The following is a 20,914-nucleotide window of genomic DNA, read 5'->3' as shown; positions in this document are numbered from 1 at the left end:
TGGTTGAGTAGTTCTCAGCCTATCTGCTCAATTAGCCTTCAGAGCTAGGCTTGAATGAAGTAACTGTTACATGTGTGTTTTATATTCATTAATGATGATGCTGAGACAAACGCAATTCCCGTGAAAGAGCCCCTCTGTAGTCTTTCGTGAATGCCCACTATTTGAATCAAGGATGTCAAGAATGCCGGCTTAATACCCTATCACGACCATAGACGTTGACCCTACAAGCCACTGTTTCTCAAACTCCAGTTGTCATAAGCCCCGTGGTGCGGCGATCTGTGGTTAGTAACCATAAGATAAGTGAAGCTTGTAGTGGCTTAACTTGCCTATGCATAGCAAAGGTCAGTAAACATACAGTGGTTTGAGAAAGACCACTTTAATCACCCACCTCTGCCTATAGAGGCATGGGTTCAACATTCTAACCCAATATACACAAGGGCTCAATATCTTTATCCGATAGAGGCACGGGCTCAACATCTGCTATTTGCAGACAAAAAATTGAACTTCTGTATTGGTAACCAACATGCCATATTGCATTAGAAAATGTTAAACATGTTTGGCAGACTCACAGATCTGGATCAGAATATCTAATTTTATTTCTCCAATTAGGTGCATTGTATTGCAAAGTTATAATTGTCAGTAGGAATCCCACCTACACAGCTCATGTGTAATGTTTGTGGCATATAGCTGTACCTTTGACAAGTGTGCTTGTCTGGTGATTGAGCTAATTTTATTTTCCTCCCGTAATGCGCTTAAAGAAGATATTTAAAAATATGGGTTTTCTAGTTTGTGTTCTTCTGAAAATATACGTGCCTATTGACACCATGTCATTATGGAAATGCAGATCTTAATGAAGGAGATGCTGAATTTCGCCAGCTGTCTCACGGATAAACTAAGAGTTTGGCTTGAGGTTAATGTTTGTGCAACATTAACTGGGTGTGAATGCAAGTGAGTGCTCGGGGCCTAGAGCCAAACAAGACATGGCATATAAGTAGTGGTGGTGGTGCTTTTTGTGCCGTGTCTTGAGTGGCTCTGTACGTTTGCATTGGCATTAAGTGAGGATGACATTTTTTTCACCCGACTGATAAAGTGGGGAGGAGCGATGGCACAGCTATTACGCACTTGTAGTCTGAACCAGGATACCAGAGTTCGATTTCCGGCCACGGCTATCATGAGTGGCGAGCGATTACTGAATCATTCCCGGGTTCCCCACTTTTACCAATCATCCACTGACTTGCGTGGCGAAGTGCGGCCAACATCCTCCACCACCGGCACTACCCTGGAAGACCTTCGTCTAGCAAGTGCCTTAACCAAGGACCGTGCGCTATCATTGTTATGTATACAACGGCACAGTAGCAATAGTGAAAGTCGATGGGGCCGAGTCTGGGCTGCATGCTGGATGGTTCAGTTCCTCTAAAGGCATACTTTTGTGATAGCAGCCTGGACAAATTGTGGCTTGTGAACTGGAGCGTTGTTGTGAAGGAGGAACTCCACACTCGTAAAAAACAAATGGCAGCCGAGCTGGTAGCTGGAGCCAGGATGGACTGAAACTTTGTAGACATTAAGAGCAGATGTGTTGGAACCTGCTTATCTAGCTAGCTTCCCCACTGCTCCTTGCTTGGGTAGATGATGGCTTTCATGTAATTCCCACATGATCTAAAATTCTAAGCTGTGAATTTTTTGTCCAACTGCAATAACTTTGGATTTTACCTTTGATCCCTGGATGATGTTTTAACTTTTTTTGTTTTTAATGTTTATGGTGATTTATGTAGATACCAAAACCTTTGTACATTCGTTTCCCCCAACACCATTTATAAAATAATAATGTTGTAAAGTCATACTTAGCTGTTATCATTCGTGGAACACCTGACTTGGACCAAAATATGAGAACTCTTGTAAGGCATTGCTTTATTGATGCTGTACTGGCATCATCTCAGACACATGTATATTCTACCTGCTAGATGCCTGGCATTGTACTTTCTACCCAAGGTAATCTCTTCAATCCCGTTACGTGAAGTAGGGCTCTGCTTTGAGTCATGACTCATCCGGCCTGTGATGTGAATCATTTCAGTTTTCACCCTTTCTCATTGTGAGACGTTTATATTGTTGCAGGGTGGGCCCCGTTCACCGCTGAATCCCAGAACGTGCAAGCGGTTGGCGTTATTCGAGAGAGGTGTAGCACCTTTGTTTTTTAAAGACGTACTCACCGCATAGAACTGTAGCTACATGACCGCACTCCATGATAGCTGGCGCCAACTCTGCCACACGCCCCCCCGCATGACCTTGTGGGAGCCTCGGTACTGATTAAGTTATTTTATTGGAACGGATTCGGAAGATAAACTTATGACGTACACATGTCATTGGAAAGGGAAATGGTCAAGATGGTATCCTGATTCGACCTCCCTTTATCCATCAGTGGATTAACAAAGGGCTGTAAGTTTACTTATTTAAACAATCTTGATAATCATGTGGGAACCTTCATCATAAGGTGACTACCATTACGTGTAAACAGTCTGGTCTTACGCTGACAAAGAATGGCCATAACTTGTATTCACCATCAGCCCTGAGCTCTCATTCACCTCCCTTGTATTCTGATCTCTGCAGTCCCCCCTACCTATTTATGACCAACATCTCCTGTGTCTGCCACTTGTCCCATCGACTCTCTTGACCCATGCACATGCCTTTGTCATCTTTTAACTCCCCAAATATCTCACCCACAAACTCCAAATTGAGGAGAAGACCGGACCTCTTACCGACTACAGCTATCGATGTGGCGGCATCGCCACAATCCCCAGGTCCCTCCACTGGTTGTCATCCATCTTTAATTAAAAAAAAACTTTCTTAAATATCCTCAAAGGACTGTTCCTGCCTACGTCTCATCTCAATCTACTCCCCTCCATCTGCCCTTTGCTCCACAAATTAAGGCCTTTAGTTAATCTTTACTCAAAGGGAGGTCGTTCCTTCTCTGCTGCTCCCATTGTCTGGAATTTCCTCCCACTTGCCCTCCGTATTTCTGACTTCCTTGCTCTTCAAGCTCTGGCTGAACACCTTCCTCTCTGCTCTCTGAAGTGTCTTCAGGCACGCGTGAATGTAACAATGATATGCAATAATTTTTTGTTAGTGCACGCGTCCTGTTATTTTGAAAAGCAGGCACCAAAATTCAACTTAGTTTTGTCCTAGTATTGTTACGGCTGATTGAGATACTTCAGTATTCATCTTCTTGGTTTTTTCGGTAAAGTCACGTAGAAGGGAAATAATAATAAAAAATATGTCATAAAATAAAATTCTCACGACGTTTCAGCCACAACACAAGCAGCCGTCCTCAGGTGAAGAAACAGAACTGTCAGAAAGACAGTTCTGTTTCTGTTGGAAAGACAGTTCTGTTTCTTCACCTGAGAATGGCTGCTTGTGTTGTGGCCGAAACGTCGTGAGAATTTTATTTAATGTTTTATTTTTATTAATTTATTTTTTCCCTTCTACGTGACTTTACCGAAAGAACCAAGAAGATGAATCCCTGCAGTCACGAAAGCTTTAAATCGAAATTTATACTTCATTATTCATAGTGTCGACTGTAGAGGACCGTAAATTGTTTGGTGTAACTTTATTCAATTTCCACTTTAATCAAATGTTTCCTGTATATATGTGCTCTGTGTCATATATTACAAGTTGATATAACGACACAAAAAAATGCAACAGCACTTGCTGTGTTGTATGATATTTAAAAAAACTGCTTTTGATGTTGGATCTTTGTTCATTTGCTTTTTGAAAGGGAGCAGTTGAATTCCGTGTCCACTATAATAAATAATCATGCAGTAGCCGCAGCAGCAGTGGCTTGGGCTATTTGCAGTCCCTGTTGTGCGTGCCCAGACAAAATTACACTGCTGCGATCACCTAATCCCAAGTGCAGGTATCTACTCTAGCTGAGGTATGGTAGTCTTGCGTAAAGCTGGGTTGTGTCCCTCTCATCAGCAATATGTGATAAAACCACGTGCAAGAAATGATTTTGCATTGATTAAACTAGGGTTTGTTCTTATAAAGGAAAACAAGCGTGAACCATGTGCCCATGTCTACAGATAAAGGATGTCTTGGCGTTGTGATAAGGTAGAACCTGAGAGGATTTCAGGCAAAGGCTTGCCAGGCATTGTTGGGTTGCTGGTCTGTATGAGCGGCTGCCTTGCTGTTGAATTGTTCCAAACAGGAAAATGCTTTGTGCTCTGTCCGGGAATGGAAGAGCACACTTGCTTTAATTGGAGAACGATCATGTAAATTTAAAACACTCTTCTCATGAAGAAGACTGGCAAGGTTTGCTAAAATGCACATTCACGCTGTCCCGCAGTGTTGAACATTGCTATAAATAGCATTACCTCACTGCACACACAACACTCACACCACCTTCCCTGAAATTATTATTTTATTCGTAAGCTTTTCTAATAAAAAAAAATCCAAATGATGACCAATTCTCTTGCGTATTCCTTATTTACCTCTGTGCAATACCCATCCTGTTATTGCTTGAAATCTTTATTTCAGGAGGCCGAACTGAACAATCCCATTGCTGTATATCGAGTAATGAAATTTGAGAAGAATGATAATTCCTCTGCAGTTACTTCTCGTAAATTTGTATTATTTATCGAGTGAACGGGTTTGTAAGTTAACCCTGACTTGCGATGAATGCAGTTTGTGGGTTTACACGGCCACAGATGATTGTGGTTCTGCGCAATACAGAATAAAAATATTTATTTGCACTTGAGGAATCCAAATAGCTATGAAGCTCTTTTTCACAGACGTCTAGCCACTTTGGCAGCGAAAGCACTCGGTTGCCTCTCCTCCTCTCGTGGCCATTGTGCAGGCTCCCCATTGACTGCAAGCCGCTAGGTTCTCATGGCCACGGAGGTCGGAGCAGACGCAGCACCCGGGGGCGGCCCACCGGCCCTCGCCAGCCCCCTGCAGCTCCAGCACCTGGAGCGCTGCCTGCGCCTGGAGCCCTTCCTGCACCAGGTGTCGGCTGTGCTCAACCGCACTTTCCCCGTCAGGTGAGGAAACACGCTCTCTCGCAGGGGGGCGTCGAACTTCAAAATAGCTCGCCCGAAGCGCCAATTAAACCACCATAGTCTTGGGTCTTTCGGTAAAGTCACGTAGATAGGTTCAAAGAAAATACAAAAAAATTACTATGACGTTTCGATCGCAACACAAGCGGTCGTAGTTTTTGGATATTTTTGTGACTTTACCGAAAGACCCAAGAATATGAATTCTTGCAGTTATGAAAGCTTTAAGTCATACTGTAACCACTGCTCGCTCACGGCAGGTGTGATGCTTAAAAGTGTAATCGTGCTCCATCTGCTAACTGAGCTAATTAGTGCAATGTGTTTCACGTGTGAGGGGGTGAATTTGGAAAGAAAGGTGTATAAACACCTTGGAGATGCTGTTTTTGAGGTAGACACTGCAAGAGGATGCTCTTGTTAATTCGAATAATGCGTGCAGCACGGTTAAGCGGGTAAGCCAGAAGGCGTGTGGCTCTTGTTAGTCATAAGCTTTGCCGGTGTACGAGCTTTGTGCAAGTGGTGTGTGCAAAACCTTATCAGTGCTTGTATGGGTAATTAATCGGAGCTAAAATATCGCTGCTGATCGAGCAAACATTTGTAGAGATCTCTATTCGGTGCTTTGTAAGAACATGCGGTGTTTGTTCTTGTGCTGTCTTCATTTTTCTCTCAATACGGGTATTTCCCCGACTTACGAACGGGTTCTGTTCCTGAGACCCGTTCGTGTCGAACAGATCATAAGTTGGAACACATGAATGTACTGTTTTTAAATGCCCAAACAGTCAGTGTTATAACGTGTTACGGTTCAACAAAAAAGGGACGTTTTGTTAAACTCATAAATAATAAATATTGCATAGTAAATAAAACATAATATTAAGAAACATGAAAAGAAAAAAAACCTGTTTTTTTCACTTACATTGAGTCCTGATGCTTGGCTTGCTTTTCGGGTTTGTAGCACAGCGCATTAACCATTGCACTTCCGTTCCCCACACACACACACGGGGGCGAGCGCACGCATGCACACATGCGCAATGATACGCATACTCACTTTCACACACGCACACCCAGTTTCTCACACACACTCAATTTCACACACGTGCGCACACAAACACAGCGGGATGTTGAGACTCATTACATCACGCGGACGATCACTTCGCTGAACAGAATAGTTCTACTGTTCGATTCACAAGTGCGAGCTGGTGTTCGCACATTGTATGGTTAATATTTTATTATTTTATAGATGCACATTCGTAAGCGCGGTTCTTTGTAAGTCGGGTGTTCGTAACTTGGGGACTTTCTGTGTTCAATTTTAGGGTGACCTGCTTACAATCCTACATGTGGCCCTGTTATATGAAAAAGCTCAACGAAGTGAAATGTTTGAGATTGGCCAATTACAACAAAGTCGCATGAAGTTATTTCTACTTTTCTGGTTGTTAAGTTAGTGACCTTGAACTGGGCAAGAGTCTTTTTGATTCTTCTTATTCAAGCCACAAAAAAGGTTTCAGTGTTTTTGCAGGGTTAGCTGCATTAATTACAACATTGCTTGTAGGTCATTTTAAAATTACGATTTTGACCATTATTTTACAGTTACATCGGTGTTTACCATTGTTTACTGTTTTCAGTGAATTCACAGCGTCATTATGGGGTACGGCAGACATGGAAATGCACGTGGTTCATGGTCTTGCAACATTATTACTCCAAATTGGCCCGGTGGCAGGGACGTAATGCTGATCGAGCAAACATTTGTAGAGATCTCTATTCGGTGCTTTGTAAGAACATGCGGTGTTTGTTCTTGTGCTGTCTTCATTTTTTTCTCAATACGGGTATTTCCCCGACTTACGAACGGGTTCTGTTCCTGAGACCCGTTCGTGTCGAACAGATCATAAGTTGGAACACATGAATGTACTGTTTTTAAATGCCCAAACAGTCAGTGTTATAACGTGTTACGGTTCAACAAAAAAGGGAAGTTTTGTTAAACTCATAAATAATAAATATTGCATAGTAAATAAAACAATATTAAGAAACATGAAAAGAAAAAAAACCTGTTTTTTTCACTTACATTGAGTCCTGATGCTTGGCTTGCTTTTCGGGTTTGTAGCACAGCGCATTAACCATTGCACTTCCGTTCCCTACACACACACACGGGGGCGAGCGCACGCATGCACACATGCGCAATGATACGCATACTCACTTTCACACACGCACACCCAGTTTCTCACACACACTCAATTTCACACACGTGCGCACACAAACACAGCGGGATGTTGAGACTCATTACATCACGCGGACGATCGCTTCGCTGAACAGAATAGTTCTACTGTTCGATTCACAAGTGCGAGCTGGTGTTCGCACATTGTATGGTTAATATTTTATTATTTTATAGATGCACATTCGTAAGCGCGGTTCTTTGTAAGTCGGGTGTTCGTAACTTGGGGACTTTCTGTGTTCAATTTTAGGGTAACCTGCTTACAATCCTACATGTGGCCCTGTTTTATGAAAAAGCTCAACGAAGTGAAATGTTTGAGATTGGCCAATTACAACAAAGTCGCATGAAGTTATTTCTACTTTTCTGGTTGTTAAGTTAGTGACCTTGAACTGGGCAAGAGTCTTTTTGATTCTTCTTATTCAAGCCACAAAAAAGGTTTCAGTGTTTTTGCAGGGTTAGCTGCATTAATTACAACATTGCTTGTAGGTCATTTTAAAATTACGATTTTGACCATTATTTTACAGTTACATCGGTGTTTACCATTGTTTACTGTTTTCAGTGAATTCACAGCGTCATTATGGGGTACGGCAGACATGGAAATGCACGTGGTTCATGGTCTTGCAACATTATTACTCCAAATTGGCCCGGTGGCAGGGACGTAATGCGCTCGCCCGTCTAGCCAGCAATATTAAGGGAGCTCATTTCTGTTGCTGAACTGCAATTACAATTGCAATTTTGTCTTGTGTGACTTCGAAAACCACTGCATCTCAAGCTACTGTTCTATGACATATTTACTATACATAATTGTCTAATTTTAGCCAGGTGATAACTTGTTAATATGATTGTCTCCTTTAGAAGACATTTTCTACTTTCTTGCTCTATGTGCATGGTTATTTCTTGCGTCGTTCTTTTTTACAATCTGTGAGTAATTGTTTGAGTGTGGCTACGAGTGACGCAGAGTGGTGCACTCTGGAGAATGATGGCGCATGCACATGTTAAGTCTTGGCAGTGTTCATGATGCTTTTTCATGCCTAATAATTTCTTCACCCTGAGACCCACTTGTGCAGAGTTGACCGCTTCGGCTTGAGCACACATTTTCTCCTTGAACTTCAATCGGTAAACTTTATATTTACTGTTGCACTCGGCTCTGTGAAAATTCAGTGCGATGCTCACTTTTCTGCAGTGTTTGAATCCAAAGGCTCAGGTCTCTTATGTTTCAGGTGACTTATTTTAATTGACATCTTTTTCCATTTGAGCCATGTGCTTTTTCAGAATTGTGGAGCTGATGGGTTTTGTTTGAGAAGATCTAGTTTGGTTTCCATAGCTGTTGTCATCACTATTGCCAACGTGTGATGAACACGCTGCACACTTGAGACTCAATAGCCTGTAATGATCTGAAATGTATACTGCATTACTGTACACTGCTTAATGTTTAAAATGCAGCTCACTAATTGGGTAGTTCCACAAGCAAGATAACGAATTAAACTATAAAATAAACTTTTTTTTTGTATCAGGTCAGTCAACTTGGTCACAAATGATAGCTCATTGAAGTAGCTTATGTGGATATTTATAGCAGCTAAATACTCAAAATTAATATTTCGAAATGTGAAGGGGAAAACCAGAGGACCCGGAGAAAAATCCACGCAACCATGGGGAGATAATACAAACTCCAAATATATAGGCGTCAGGGTTGGGATCAAAACCCACGACCTCCTGCATACCGGGCGAGGCAGTTAACATCTTGCCACCATGGGTCTTGAATTACGTTACGGCAGGGAGGCCATTCCAGATGAATGGTAATAGAAGAGAAATTGATTAAAATATGGGAAAATAAGGCAGATACTTTTTTCAGTAGAGACGGTGGGAAAGGGAGCGTAGGGAAATTGGATCACAGAGGTGAGTGAATTCAGCCACAACGTGTTTTGAAGATTGACAGATTTTGTCGTTGAAACACAGGTGAGCCCCAAGATGCTTTTGTGGCTTAAGGATTGCTATAATGTTCCCTTGTTGGGGAGTCTGGGAGAGGGGAGCCTTGCAATCTAGACAGTGGTGGCTGACACTCAGTAGGATGAGTTCCTCTCCTGCTGGTGGATTTGAGTCTGGGTCTGTGCAATCCAAATTATATTAATTACCTCCTTAACAAATGTTGAACATTTATTAGGGAGTTTTTCAGAATGTTATTTATAATCCACATCTATATATACTTTGCAACATTGCCATTTAGTTATGACAGTGCACAGTAGTTTATTTTCATTAATAATGTCACAGGATCTATAAAGCCAAGCGTTCAATAGCTAATTTATTTGGTGATTACTCAGTCTAAATATACCTGAATAACAATTGAATGAAACTTTAAATATCCATTGATCATTTATAATATAAGGTAATATTGTAGAATTATTCTGCAATGCATCAACAGCTTTATAAACATTCTTGAGCAACCTGGATATTGGGAGTGACACTATTGCCGGTTTTGTACCGATGATGCGGCTCAAGTTCCTGTGCGCTTGACTCTAAAATATATCTCACTATAAGTTGGTGGACGTCGTGCTAACACCCCTCCCTTCCCCCCCACTGTGTATGTGGGGAATTGTGTATGCGTGTGTTTGGCAGTGATGATGACAGTAATGAGAGTGGTGAAGACTCAAAGGCGGAGCTTGCGGAGCGCCTGCTGCACATCAAACGGGAGACAAGCCCCGAGGCCGAGGATGCACGACCGTCCGTCAGGATCACAGGTGCCCCTTCCTCGGCCCGCCCTCCAGCAACGTTCGGTGTTGGTGGGGCCCTCGGCTGCGCAATCTGGCGGAGGGAGAGAAGGCGTTGGCGAGGTGTAGTGGCCTCGTTAGCTTTGGCTGTGATGACATCATTCCTTGACAAAGGTTGGGTGCCTCTTGGTGGCTCGACGTGTTTGTATGAATCTCACATCATAGCTTGGGTGGAACGATGATGGGACCTTGCTGGGGTCTCCCTGGGGTCCGATTGGGATCCAGCTGGGCCCAGTCCAGCTCAGCCGAACGGGGCTGGCCCTTCCCGTGTGCCTACTACCTCATGCCTACCATTTCTAGGTTCCCTCTTCACTTTAAATGCACGTACCTCCTCTTGCTAGTATAGCAACACTTTTCACTGAAATAGCAAGGCTGTGATGATGATCAGTGATGTTAGTTGCCAGCTAAGATGTGCAAGCATGTATTGCAAGAGGTGTGCTCAGCACTAAGGATTGGCATGGTTAGGCCATCATAGGTCTGCTTCCAAAGTCAGACAAACTGGGTCACAGCACCAGCACTGCATGAGTTACGGTGAGGTTCAAGATCTCAGCAACTGTGATAATTTACGACGTAAAGGTACCATTGCATCACATTGGTTTTTCACATCAATTGATTCAAGTGCAAGTCTGAGGGCACTTTTTCTAGATGAGCATTTAACGAACCGCTGCATTGAGCCATGCACACAAACTGAAGGTGTACAAAAATTTTGATTTAAAGTTTTCGTGCCTGCAGGGATTCATTTTCTTGGTTCTTTCGGTAAAGTCACGTAGAAGGGAAACAATAAAAGAATAAAAATATGAAACAATAAAAATGATCACGACGTTTCGACTGCAACACAAGCAATCATCATCAGGTGTGAAAACCACAGCAATTTTTTTTTTTAAAGTGGCGGTTTTTTTAAGTTAGCACCACGGATGGACTCGTCCATCTGAATAACTGCCAAATCGCTCTCCGTGGTACTAACGTTAAAAAACGCCACTTTTTTCAAATTTTTCTTGCTGTGGTTTTCGCACCTGATGATGATTCCTTGTGTTGCAGTCGAAACGTCGTGAGAATTTTATTGTTTTTTTATTATTTTATTGTTTCCCTTCTACGTGACTTTACCGAAAGAACTAAGAATATGAAGGTGTACAGTTCCATGTTTCTGCTTAAATGAACCGTAAAGGAGGTGAAGGATTGTGATGTCACTTGCATACCACTTGCAGAACTCGGCTGTCTCCAGGGGTTTCTGGATTGGTGAAAATTATTAGCTCCGTGCCTTGATGGTCTTAGCACATTTGACGTGTTACTTTAGTACTCAACTTATTTAGATTGCATAATCGTACGAAATCCAGAAGGCAGTCTTGTGTTTCCAATTTACACCTTTCTGGGTGTTACCACAAATGGAATCAATCCAGCTCTTTTATCTGTAAAACTATTTCATGGTCCATATTTTATGATTGTAAATACAATATATAAATAGAAAACTGAGATGCCACCAGTTTCCTTTAGTTGTGAGTGAATCTCTTCCAGAATTCAAATTAAGTTATGTTGTACTGTGCACCCATGCTTACTTTACTAGGGCCGTATTGCCACGTAAAATAAATATTGATTGATTGACTTATAGGGGAGACCTGGAATAAGCGGTAGTATCTGCATGCAGATGCTGGTGCAATCCATAACAATAACACTTTGCACACCCTCGCAGTATTAGGTTCGTTTTGTAACATTTGTGGAACATTTTCCAATGGACAGCCTGGTGGGTTATTCACTCACCATTTCTGCAGAATTTGAGAGCAAATATGCCCAAGTGACCGTGCATTCACCCAGACAGAGCTAAGTGGTGATTGCACTGCAAGTAACCGAGTATATGGGATATACACGGTATTTTGGACGTTTTAGTAACAACAACTGAGCAGGCTGTCTGCTGTTTCTTGTTGATAATCTGTGCTGGCTGCATTGAGCTTCAAATCACCCGCACTTTGAGTGTTGTAGTCCACACAGGCTACTGTAACCTGGGGGGGAAAGTGCATTTCACCAGAGGACATCGGCACTTTACAAGACATCCTACAATTAAGAGTGCTTGATTTTTTTTATGTGCAGGTCCACTCGACCGCACAGTTATTTTCTCCTTGACTTATTCAAGACGCATAGACTCAGGAAAACTGTTGTGCTATCCTCCATGCTCTTAATCACAGTCGCTAAACCTTGTCCCTTTTTTTACATAATTTGTAGCAAAGTGCTACCGCTCTCCTAGAGTTCTAGTTCCACTGCTTATAAACTCACTCCTATAGGAGTGTCGCTCGTTAAGTGAGACACACCTGTACCTGTCTTCACCACCAGGAGCCATTTTTACATTGATGTCATCAATGTACCTCGAGGAAAATTTTTACATGAGTCTAATTATATATGGTTTAGAGTGGCATAGTGGTAACACTTGCGCCTCGCAGCAACAAGGGTCTGGGTTTCCCTGTGGATTTTGCATGTTATCTCCCTGTTCTGCATGGGGTTTCATCTGGGTTCTCTGGCTTTCTCTAATAGCTGAAAACAACACACAATGTAATTGGTATTGGCCTAAACATCCCAATACAAAAAAATTAGCGAGAAATTACCAAACTGGGATTACACAAAGCAACATCACCCCCTTCTGCAATAATTTGGCAGGACTCTACTTAAAATGTTTTCTGAAGGCTTGGTGAGGCTTTCCTTGATAAACAAGCAAAATATCTAACGATATCACACAACGTCTTATAGCATGCACCTTCCGGCAGTGGTTGCACGACGACGCAAGACTACCAATTGCTCCGGTTAATGTGCCGATGATGACGCTGTGTCAGTTGCCGCGTGTGAAGCCGTTGCTGTGGCGGGTGGAATAAAAGGGTGCGTGCTGTTTGTTTGCCCGTCAGGGAGCATGGCTCGCCGAGCAGCCGCCATGAAAGTGGAGGAGGCCGGGGCCTTGACGCGGCTCGGCTGCATCAAGCAGGAGGAGGGCGGCGACCGCCACGGCAAGAGGGTTGCGCACAAGTTCCACTACGCACAGCCGGCCAATGGCTTCCTGTCAGCAGGTAGGGAGTCATCACCATCGCTACGTTCCTAGTTTGCGTTTCATTAATTGAGAAATACCACTTTACAACGTGCACACAATGAACTTTGAAAGGACATTCAGCAGTGTGGGAGAACACATTCAAGAAATTGAAAAGTATTCTCATTGTGGCACAAGGTTGATGCCGACACCGAAGTGTGCTTGTGAGAGAAGTAGTGAATTCAGGCGGCCGGAGTGGTATCAGAGAAGCGATGTTTGCCATGTCTGCTTCGAGAGAGACTTAGAGGTTGTGAGATGGGATGCACGATGAGACAGAGTTACATTTGCCGGTTCACCCCAAATTTGTGCGCTTTGTAACAGGACAGCGAATTTTTACAGGAAGCGTTGTTAAACTGAAAGCCAGTAAATTTGAGAAGCCTAAGGAATAGATGCAGGGGTTGTGGCCTAAACCAGCTCATGCTTGTCATCACAAGGTTTTCTCTGGCTTGCTACAGCAGTATGTGTTTCTTTTGACAGAACTGAAGGCTGAGAAGGCACAATTGTACAACTTCAGTAAGCTGAAGAAAAGTCGGAAATGGATGAAGGTATTTTTTACCAAGACCCTCATTGATCATGGTTATGTTCCTAAAGCAAATTAATGAATTACTCGGGAGAATTCAAACCAGAATCTACGGTGTTTATACTGCCTTGTGGTATATAATATATATATTTATTTAAAAAAGTATTTAATGTAATATTGTACAACTAGCCATGTGGCTCAGCATTAGAGAGTGTGGCTCGCAATCGGAAGGTTGCAAGTTCAAATCCTGGTCAGAGGTCGACTACAGCTTATCCATTTTTCTGAAGTCACTAAATGACGACCACTTTATGGAATATTCAACAGCAGTTATCTTATTCAGAGACTCGCCCCCACCATAGGAATGTGGAATTACCACCACTGGCTGGGGCTGTAACAGGAGATGAGCACCGCCTCAATACTCGTTGAAGCAGGAACTGACTTTTAATGGTACATGTAGATCAACGCAGCACTGTTATATTACATAGAGCTGAACCTTTGGCTTTTGGCTTGGAAGTGAACTTATAGTTCAATATTTACAATTTTGGTCGACACCAAGGCATTTGTGTGTGGTGTAACAATGCTCAGGAATACAAATGCGTCCATGAAATTCTCGTGGTGCATTGCATTCATGGCAAATAACTAGCACCTGGCATGCCCCTACCGAGAGACCATTTACAGTAGTAATTAACATTGTACTCAAGCTGACGCTACACCACCTCATATCTGTCTATCCACATGAAAGTTAAAGTATTATTTGCACATCATATCTGCCACACAGCCTGCTCGTAGTGTATTCTCGGCAGCTTTGGTTTAATACAAACGAACGCTGGACTTATTTTGACATTCAGTGTCTCATCAGCAGAGTCGAGCATGCTTAAAGCATAGGCAATGACTCATGAACAGCAGCCAGCTGAACAAGCAGAAATAACGAACGTTGAAACGTTTGTATTTTTAAGAAACATGGCAAATACATACCTTATAATGGGTCTTCGGTACTGAAAAAGCAGCGCTACCATGTCACGTGGCATACCTGCTCTTGTTGAGCATGTACTTTAAGGTGCTTTTCAGGATACGTTTTAACTTGTGTGATTTTCGGCTGATAGTTTCCTCCTCCAATAAAGAGCGATTTGTGACGATGCCCCGGCTGTGGTGTGCACGGCGCGTGCCCTCAGAGTATCCTCCTGAGCGACTCCTCCGAGTCGGAGAGCGACGGGGAGGAGGCCGCCTTCTCCCTCACGCAGGAGGAGCTGCACGACATGCTGCGCCTCCACAAGTTCAGGAAGCTCCACCAGAGCCGCTTCCGCTCGCACAAGGAGGTACGCTGCACGCCACGTGCCTAAGCAGCAGCAGCAGCTGTGCGGACACCGCCGCTGCAACCCACAGGGGGAGCCCCAGACTTAACGATTCACCCGTACGGGGGAATCTTCCACGTTTATTGTCATTGTGGCTCTGGCACTCGTACACATTTCCTGCTTAAAGCATTACCACAATGGCCTGGTTCCAAACTGGCAGCACACCTCGCATTTGACTGGGCTGCAGTGGCACTGGAGTGTTGACCCAGCAAACTGGTACATTGGCTTGGGTACTGACTTAAGGCCGAGATAAAATCGGGACATTTTCGGAATATTGTTGCCGGCAACTGGCACCAGCAACGCAGTAACCATAATTGCCTATGGCAACTTGGTGGGCAATGGCATAGAATGAGGGGTTTCTTTAGCCAATAAAAGACTTTGTTGAAAAGTGTGTTTGCTCAAAAGTGATTGCTTCAAATTTTCCAAAGTAAAAATTAAAATACTCTTTGGTTTTATTCGATAAAGTCATGAAGATAAAATAAAACAAAATAAAAGAAAACAATTAAATCACGACGTTTCAGAGGCAACACAAGCTTACATCCTCAGGTGGAATAGTCAACGCAGAATATCTGTGTCAGGAGCACAGTTCAGAGACGACCGGGATTATATACAGGTTAAGGGAGGGGGGAGGAGTCAGTAAGGGGGCGTGGGTGGGTGGGAGGGCTGGGTTAAGCAGTCCACGAGGCCATCCAGATTTACAAACACAGACATAACTTCAACCGAGAGGATGGTTTCAAATTTAGCAATCACTGGAAAGATGTTATAAATCAAGTCAAACGTTAGCTGCCTTTCAATTTTTTGTACAGCCATTTCCTTTTTTCAGTAGTTGTATATCAAACTTTAGCTACCTTATAATTGAACAGCCGTTTGCCGCCGCTTTAAAAAAATGCAGCATGTCTCTTCCTCCCCCCGACCCCCCACGCAGCATAACAAAAGGTGGGTTTTACCCACTCTCGTGCAGTGCGAAGTGGTTGTTACCCGCAGCAGTCTATCAAAAGGCTGCTTAACCCAGCCCTCCCACCCACCCACGCCCCCTTACCGACTCCTCCCCCCTCCCTTAACCTGTATATAATCCCGGTCTTCTCTGAACTGTGTTCCTGACACAGATATTCTGCGTTGACTATTCCACCTGAAGACGGAAGCTTGTGTTGCCTCCGAAACGTCGTGATTTAATTGTTTTCTTTTATTTTGTTTTATTTTATCTACGTGACTTTACCAAATAAAACCAAAGAGTATGAATCCTTGCAGTCACGAAAGCTTCAAATCTAGAAAAAATTAAAATGTCTGCAAATTACTGAATTGGGATTAGAGTAGCCCTTCAGTTAACAGTGACATCAGTTAATGGTTTTTCGGTTAACATTTCGCCTCCCATAGGACCCCATGGTTTCGACTAACCATAAAAATTTTGATTAACAGTGTTTACATTATGCACGTGGGTGACTCATGTAATTAATTCCTATATTGGATTAACAGGTATTTCAGTTAACAGTAGTTTTCGTGAAACGGATAAAAACGTTAACCAAGGGATACGTAGAAATCACCCCCTACAGGCTTACAAATGCCCCAGGTCTCTTGCAAATGAGACTTATCCTGGTCTCTAGAGTGCTCACCTGGTTTCGCAAAATAAGCGTTAAACTTGGTCTGCAGGCTGCCAATGAATCTTCGGCAATGGCTCAGAGGCCCGTCGTGGCCCATTACACCATCATGCCACACCATCATCCTATACGATCGCATCACACCTTTGTCTCCAGATCCCACTCAAAATGAGTCTTCCACTGTTTTTCAAACGAAGAAAGCTTCAGTGACCTATGCGATCTGATTGGGAACTGCATTGGCTTTCCCCACTAGAGGGAGCCTCGTTTTAACTTGTTTCAGTTATTGGGAAATGCTGCGGTAAACCTAGCGTGGTGTGCAGCGCTGGGGAGACGAAGGCAGCCGGCCTACGTGGCTCTGCAAATTCAGAAGTGCCTAGGGCCTACAAGCACCTTAATCCGGCCCTGTCCGAGATGTGCAGTGGAAGGCCAATGAGTGGTATTTGCGAGATGGGCCGTGCCGCGGCCGTGCGGTTGACGCGTGCTGTGACGCCCATGTGTGCTGTGTGCAGCTGCAACAGTACCAGTTCTACAGCGCGGGGCTGCTGTCTTCGCTGGACCGCTACCACGAGGCACACCGCCACTCCTCGGGGCCCAAGCGAAAGCGCCCTAAGGAGGAGCGCAAGCTCAAAGGTGCGTCGCCTTTGTATATCTGCTCTCACAGTGATTATAATATGGCAATTTTTTTACCCAGGGCGGCTCGCAAAGTCTATGAGGCTCCTTCGGATGAGTCCTGCTGAAGTGTGTTAGGCAGTTGTTTTTGTGAAAGTGTTTTAACATGTGGTTCTTTTCCACTTTTACCTGAGACACGACGAATGCTACATGCAGTATCAGAATCAGAATATTTATCCTGGAGGAACCCGATGAGCTATTAAGCTCTTTTTCACAGATGTCCAGTAGGGTCAGGTCAGAATGTTACAATAACAAACAATACAAAAACACGATAGGAGTGCAAAGTATAGGAAAAAGTAAAAAAATTACTTAGAAATATACAAATAAAACTAAACTATTTTTTATCTTACCAGGTTAACCCACTGAGCTATTAGCCTCTTTTTTAGAAGTGACCTGGCCACAAATGATAGCTCAATGAAGCAGATTATCATGTGGGAACTTATAGCAGCAAAATAATCTAAATAATTTAAATGCATGTTTCTAAACGTGGATGGAAAAACTTCAAATATACCAGCGGTACGGTCGGGATTTAACCACAACCTCCTGCTTGTAAACAATTATACAGGAGGGCCCTAACATGGGAGGTTCCAATGTAACAGCATGGCTATAATATTATGGTTTACTCTGCTATCGTATTGATGGAATTCTTCGCACCTCCGATTAGTATGGTTGGTTACGTACGGTGCGAAAGAAGTTCAGTGTTTTCACACACATTCTAAAAACACTGCCACCCGCACCCCCACCACGCATGGCCTCTCCCGTGCCCCCCGTAGCCATGAAGAAGAAAATGAGGAAGCGGCGCCGCGAGGAGCAGCAGCAGCGCGGCTCCCCGGCGCCGTGGGACGGGCGGCCGGTGGCGCGCTTCTCCCAGGAGGGCACAGCGACGACATCGTCGCGCCGCAAGCACCTCACCCTGGAGCAGCTGGGCCAGCGGCGGCGCCGCGCGTGGCTCACCGTTGCCAAGAAAGATATTCCCAAAGTGAGAGAACGGCGGTGGTGGCGGTGGCGGCGACAGTGGCAGCGGCGCACCCAGGGGTTCCGGCTCCAGCTGGCTCGGTGTGATGCGCTGGACCTGTGCTCCGTGCTGCATGCGATTGCCGGTGTCAGATTCGTCCACGTTTTGGATTCAACAAGAGCTCATCAAATATGAATAATCACGAATAAAGTTTGTCAAAATTGTTTTGTGAATGCGCTGTGGATTGATTGAAGTGCCCTGTTTGGGGTTTTTTTTTCTTCTGCAGGCCGCAAAACAAAAGTCGTCGGCCCATAACAACATTCTCACAAATGCCAAAAAGGTGGGTCGGGATCGTCGCCGTCTCATTTCCCACTTTCCCACTCTCACTTTAGGAAGACGCGACCTTTTTCCGCAGTGCCATGCCACTGGCAGAGCTCTGCACTTAAAGCATATTAAGTTGTATCACTTACATTAGTGCCTGGATTCAGTGTGTTTTTTTAATTTGTTAAATCTGAAGTGTCTCTTTGCTTGGTAATTTAATATCTACAGTACCCGTTCGATTGGCTAAGCCCAGTGCTTAGAGTATTTTTTTCCTGTTTCGGCGGATGTATGCACATCTTGAGTAATCTGAATTTGGTATCATGACACCAGCCTACAATGTTTTACATTTTTCTCACCAAAACTGCAATAGAATGTGCTTTCAAGTTGTCGCTACCCTGCCCGGACTGAAAATATTGAATTATAATTGGGTATATTTGATATTCGCGCTATTCTTCCAGCGGGAGGCTGTCACGAGTTCAGTAATTTGCAGGTAATTTTCAAATTTGGCAAATTTGCAGCATGATGTCAGTATGCAATAGCCTCCTTTTTAATGATGTCACGGGACTTTTTAACATCCACACTGAAGCAGACGGTGTGTAGTGTTTTACGGTTAATACATGGGCACTGCAGTACTAACCAGCAGCGGCATGCATTTAGAAATGTGCGTGTAGAGTATTTAGCTGCTATAAAATTCCATGTGATAAGCCACTTCTTTGAGCTCTTATTTGTGGCCAGATCGCTTTTAGAAAAAGATCTACGTAGCTCAGTGGGCCTTTCGTTTAACCAGGGGCGGCCCGCCGGATTCGAACGGCGAACCCCTGCAACGATCGGCTAACGCCCGCTTTTGCGGCACCACTTCTCATTGGGGGGGGTGTTGCGGGATGACGGCTGACGTCTGCATGTGGTGGGCGCGAGCAGTTGGCGCACCAGTGCATGCGTGAGGTGCGGCGAGCTTCCATCCAGACACAGAAGAACTGCAAGGAGACACTGCCGCGAGCGCGCCGCCTCACGAAGGAGATGCTGCTCTACTGGAAACGCTACGAGAAGGTGGAGAAGGAGCACCGACGGCGCGCCCACAAGGAGGCGCTGGAGCAGCGCAAGTTGGACGAGGAGATGAGAGAGGTGACTTCCTGCTCTAATGAACAACGTGGCAGCACTTGTTTCCTTTTAACACCAGTGGTGGGAATTACACGTTCCTATGGCCAAGGGACAAGTCCTCTTCATAGGATGATTCAATTTGAATCGATGCATCGAAAGCTAATGCCCGCCCTGCTCCCATCCTGCTCCCGTCCCGCTCCCATCCCCAAGGCCAAGCGCCAGCAGCGGAAGCTAAACTTCCTGATAACGCAGACGGAGCTGTACGCACACTTCGTTGGCGGGAAGACGACGATGGACATGGAGCAGGACGAGATCCTGAGGAAGCTGGAGGACTCAACGCCCAGCAGGCCTATCCAGCTGCCAGGGGGCGTCACACTGGACCCCGCTCACGACGATTATGGTGAGGGTGGCAATGAGCAATGGTTAATGCACAATGTCAACCAACCCTATAGATCCCAGCACACCAATGCCCATCGCTTACTTGCAGCACCCCTAACTGCTGTCTCCCACCAAGGATGTCCACTACCCCAACTTCCTAAATGCTCTATGTACGTATTTTGAATTTCTTTCGCACTGTACGTTACCAACCGTGTTAACCAGCGGTGCGAAGGACAAGAAACTGAACACAAAAAGCAGTTCTAAAGAAATTAGTTATCAATCTAGATTTTAAACTGAATAGCTCCAGTGGCTTCCTAATATCGGATGGAAGAGCATTCCAGATGGCTGCAGAAGCGCATTTGAAAGCGTGCGATGCCGTGACTGTCTTTGTTCGATGGCCAGCCAAAACTCCCGAGGCCGGTCTGTCTGCCCCCTGGTTCACCCCTTCCATCTTCGAAGTTGAAAGTCGCAGGCCGGAATGCCATCAAAGTCCCGTTTCAAAATTCATCACCATGTCTAGACAGGAACACTTGAAATCACATCAGGCTGCCCTTGCAGGAGCACGAATGGTGCCGGAAACCCAACACTTCTCTTCAGCTCCATAAACGTCTTCCCTACGCCCCCAAAGCCCAGTCGCCCAAACTGCCCCACCGATTAGTAGGTGGCATCAACGACTTTGGCCATTGTGACATCTTGATCAGCAGGCGTGAGCAACTTTTCTGCTCTCTTTGATCCTCCTGTTCCGTGTCCCTCTCCCTTGTCACTTACCATCTCCACTCGACATCCTCTACATCAAGTCAACCGCACATCTCTGCCATTATCTGTAACTTAATAAATATCTTCTTCCATCCTTGATTCTCCGATTAGCATGGTTGGCTACGTAGAGGGCGAAATAAGTTCTGCATACATACAAACATTCATTCTCTGCCTACTCCATTCATAACCACAGTATTCTCAC

At 44.4% G+C, this 20,914-nt stretch overlaps 1 protein-coding gene across 3 annotated transcripts in view; it reads left to right on the top strand.

Annotated features, from left to right (window-relative positions):
• Window positions 1-20,914, top strand: part of INO80 (INO80 complex ATPase subunit) — a 110,337-nt gene that overhangs the window by 7,752 nt on the left and 81,671 nt on the right. Inside the window, exons 2-12 of one of the 3 annotated variants that reach the window (XM_076071579.1) lie at window positions 2,113-2,173; window positions 4,847-5,030; window positions 9,856-10,070; window positions 12,893-13,051; window positions 13,546-13,613; window positions 14,761-14,904; window positions 17,045-17,165; window positions 17,978-18,183; window positions 18,446-18,499; window positions 19,399-19,602; window positions 19,789-19,978. In XM_076071579.1, the coding sequence (XP_075927694.1) occupies window positions 4,879-5,030; window positions 9,856-10,070; window positions 12,893-13,051; window positions 13,546-13,613; window positions 14,761-14,904; window positions 17,045-17,165; window positions 17,978-18,183; window positions 18,446-18,499; window positions 19,399-19,602; window positions 19,789-19,978 (1,513 nt within the window). In that variant the 5' untranslated portion in view covers window positions 2,113-2,173; window positions 4,847-4,878. The remainder of the gene's footprint in view (window positions 1-2,112; window positions 2,174-4,846; window positions 5,031-9,855; window positions 10,071-12,892; window positions 13,052-13,545; window positions 13,614-14,760; window positions 14,905-17,044; window positions 17,166-17,977; window positions 18,184-18,445; window positions 18,500-19,398; window positions 19,603-19,788; window positions 19,979-20,914) is intronic. The other 2 variants (XM_076071578.1, XM_032965272.2) reach the window with 2 other exon arrangements.

The sequence above is a fragment of the Petromyzon marinus genome, chromosome 33, assembly GCF_048934315.1.
Source record: "Petromyzon marinus isolate PM22_M1 ecotype Great Lakes invasive population chromosome 33, UKy_Petmar_22M1.pri1.0, whole genome shotgun sequence".
NCBI classification, from domain to species: Eukaryota; Metazoa; Chordata; class Hyperoartia; order Petromyzontiformes; family Petromyzontidae; genus Petromyzon; species Petromyzon marinus.
The sequence above is the reverse complement of the archived record's forward strand: the minus strand, read 5'-3'. Positions and strand labels throughout refer to the sequence as shown.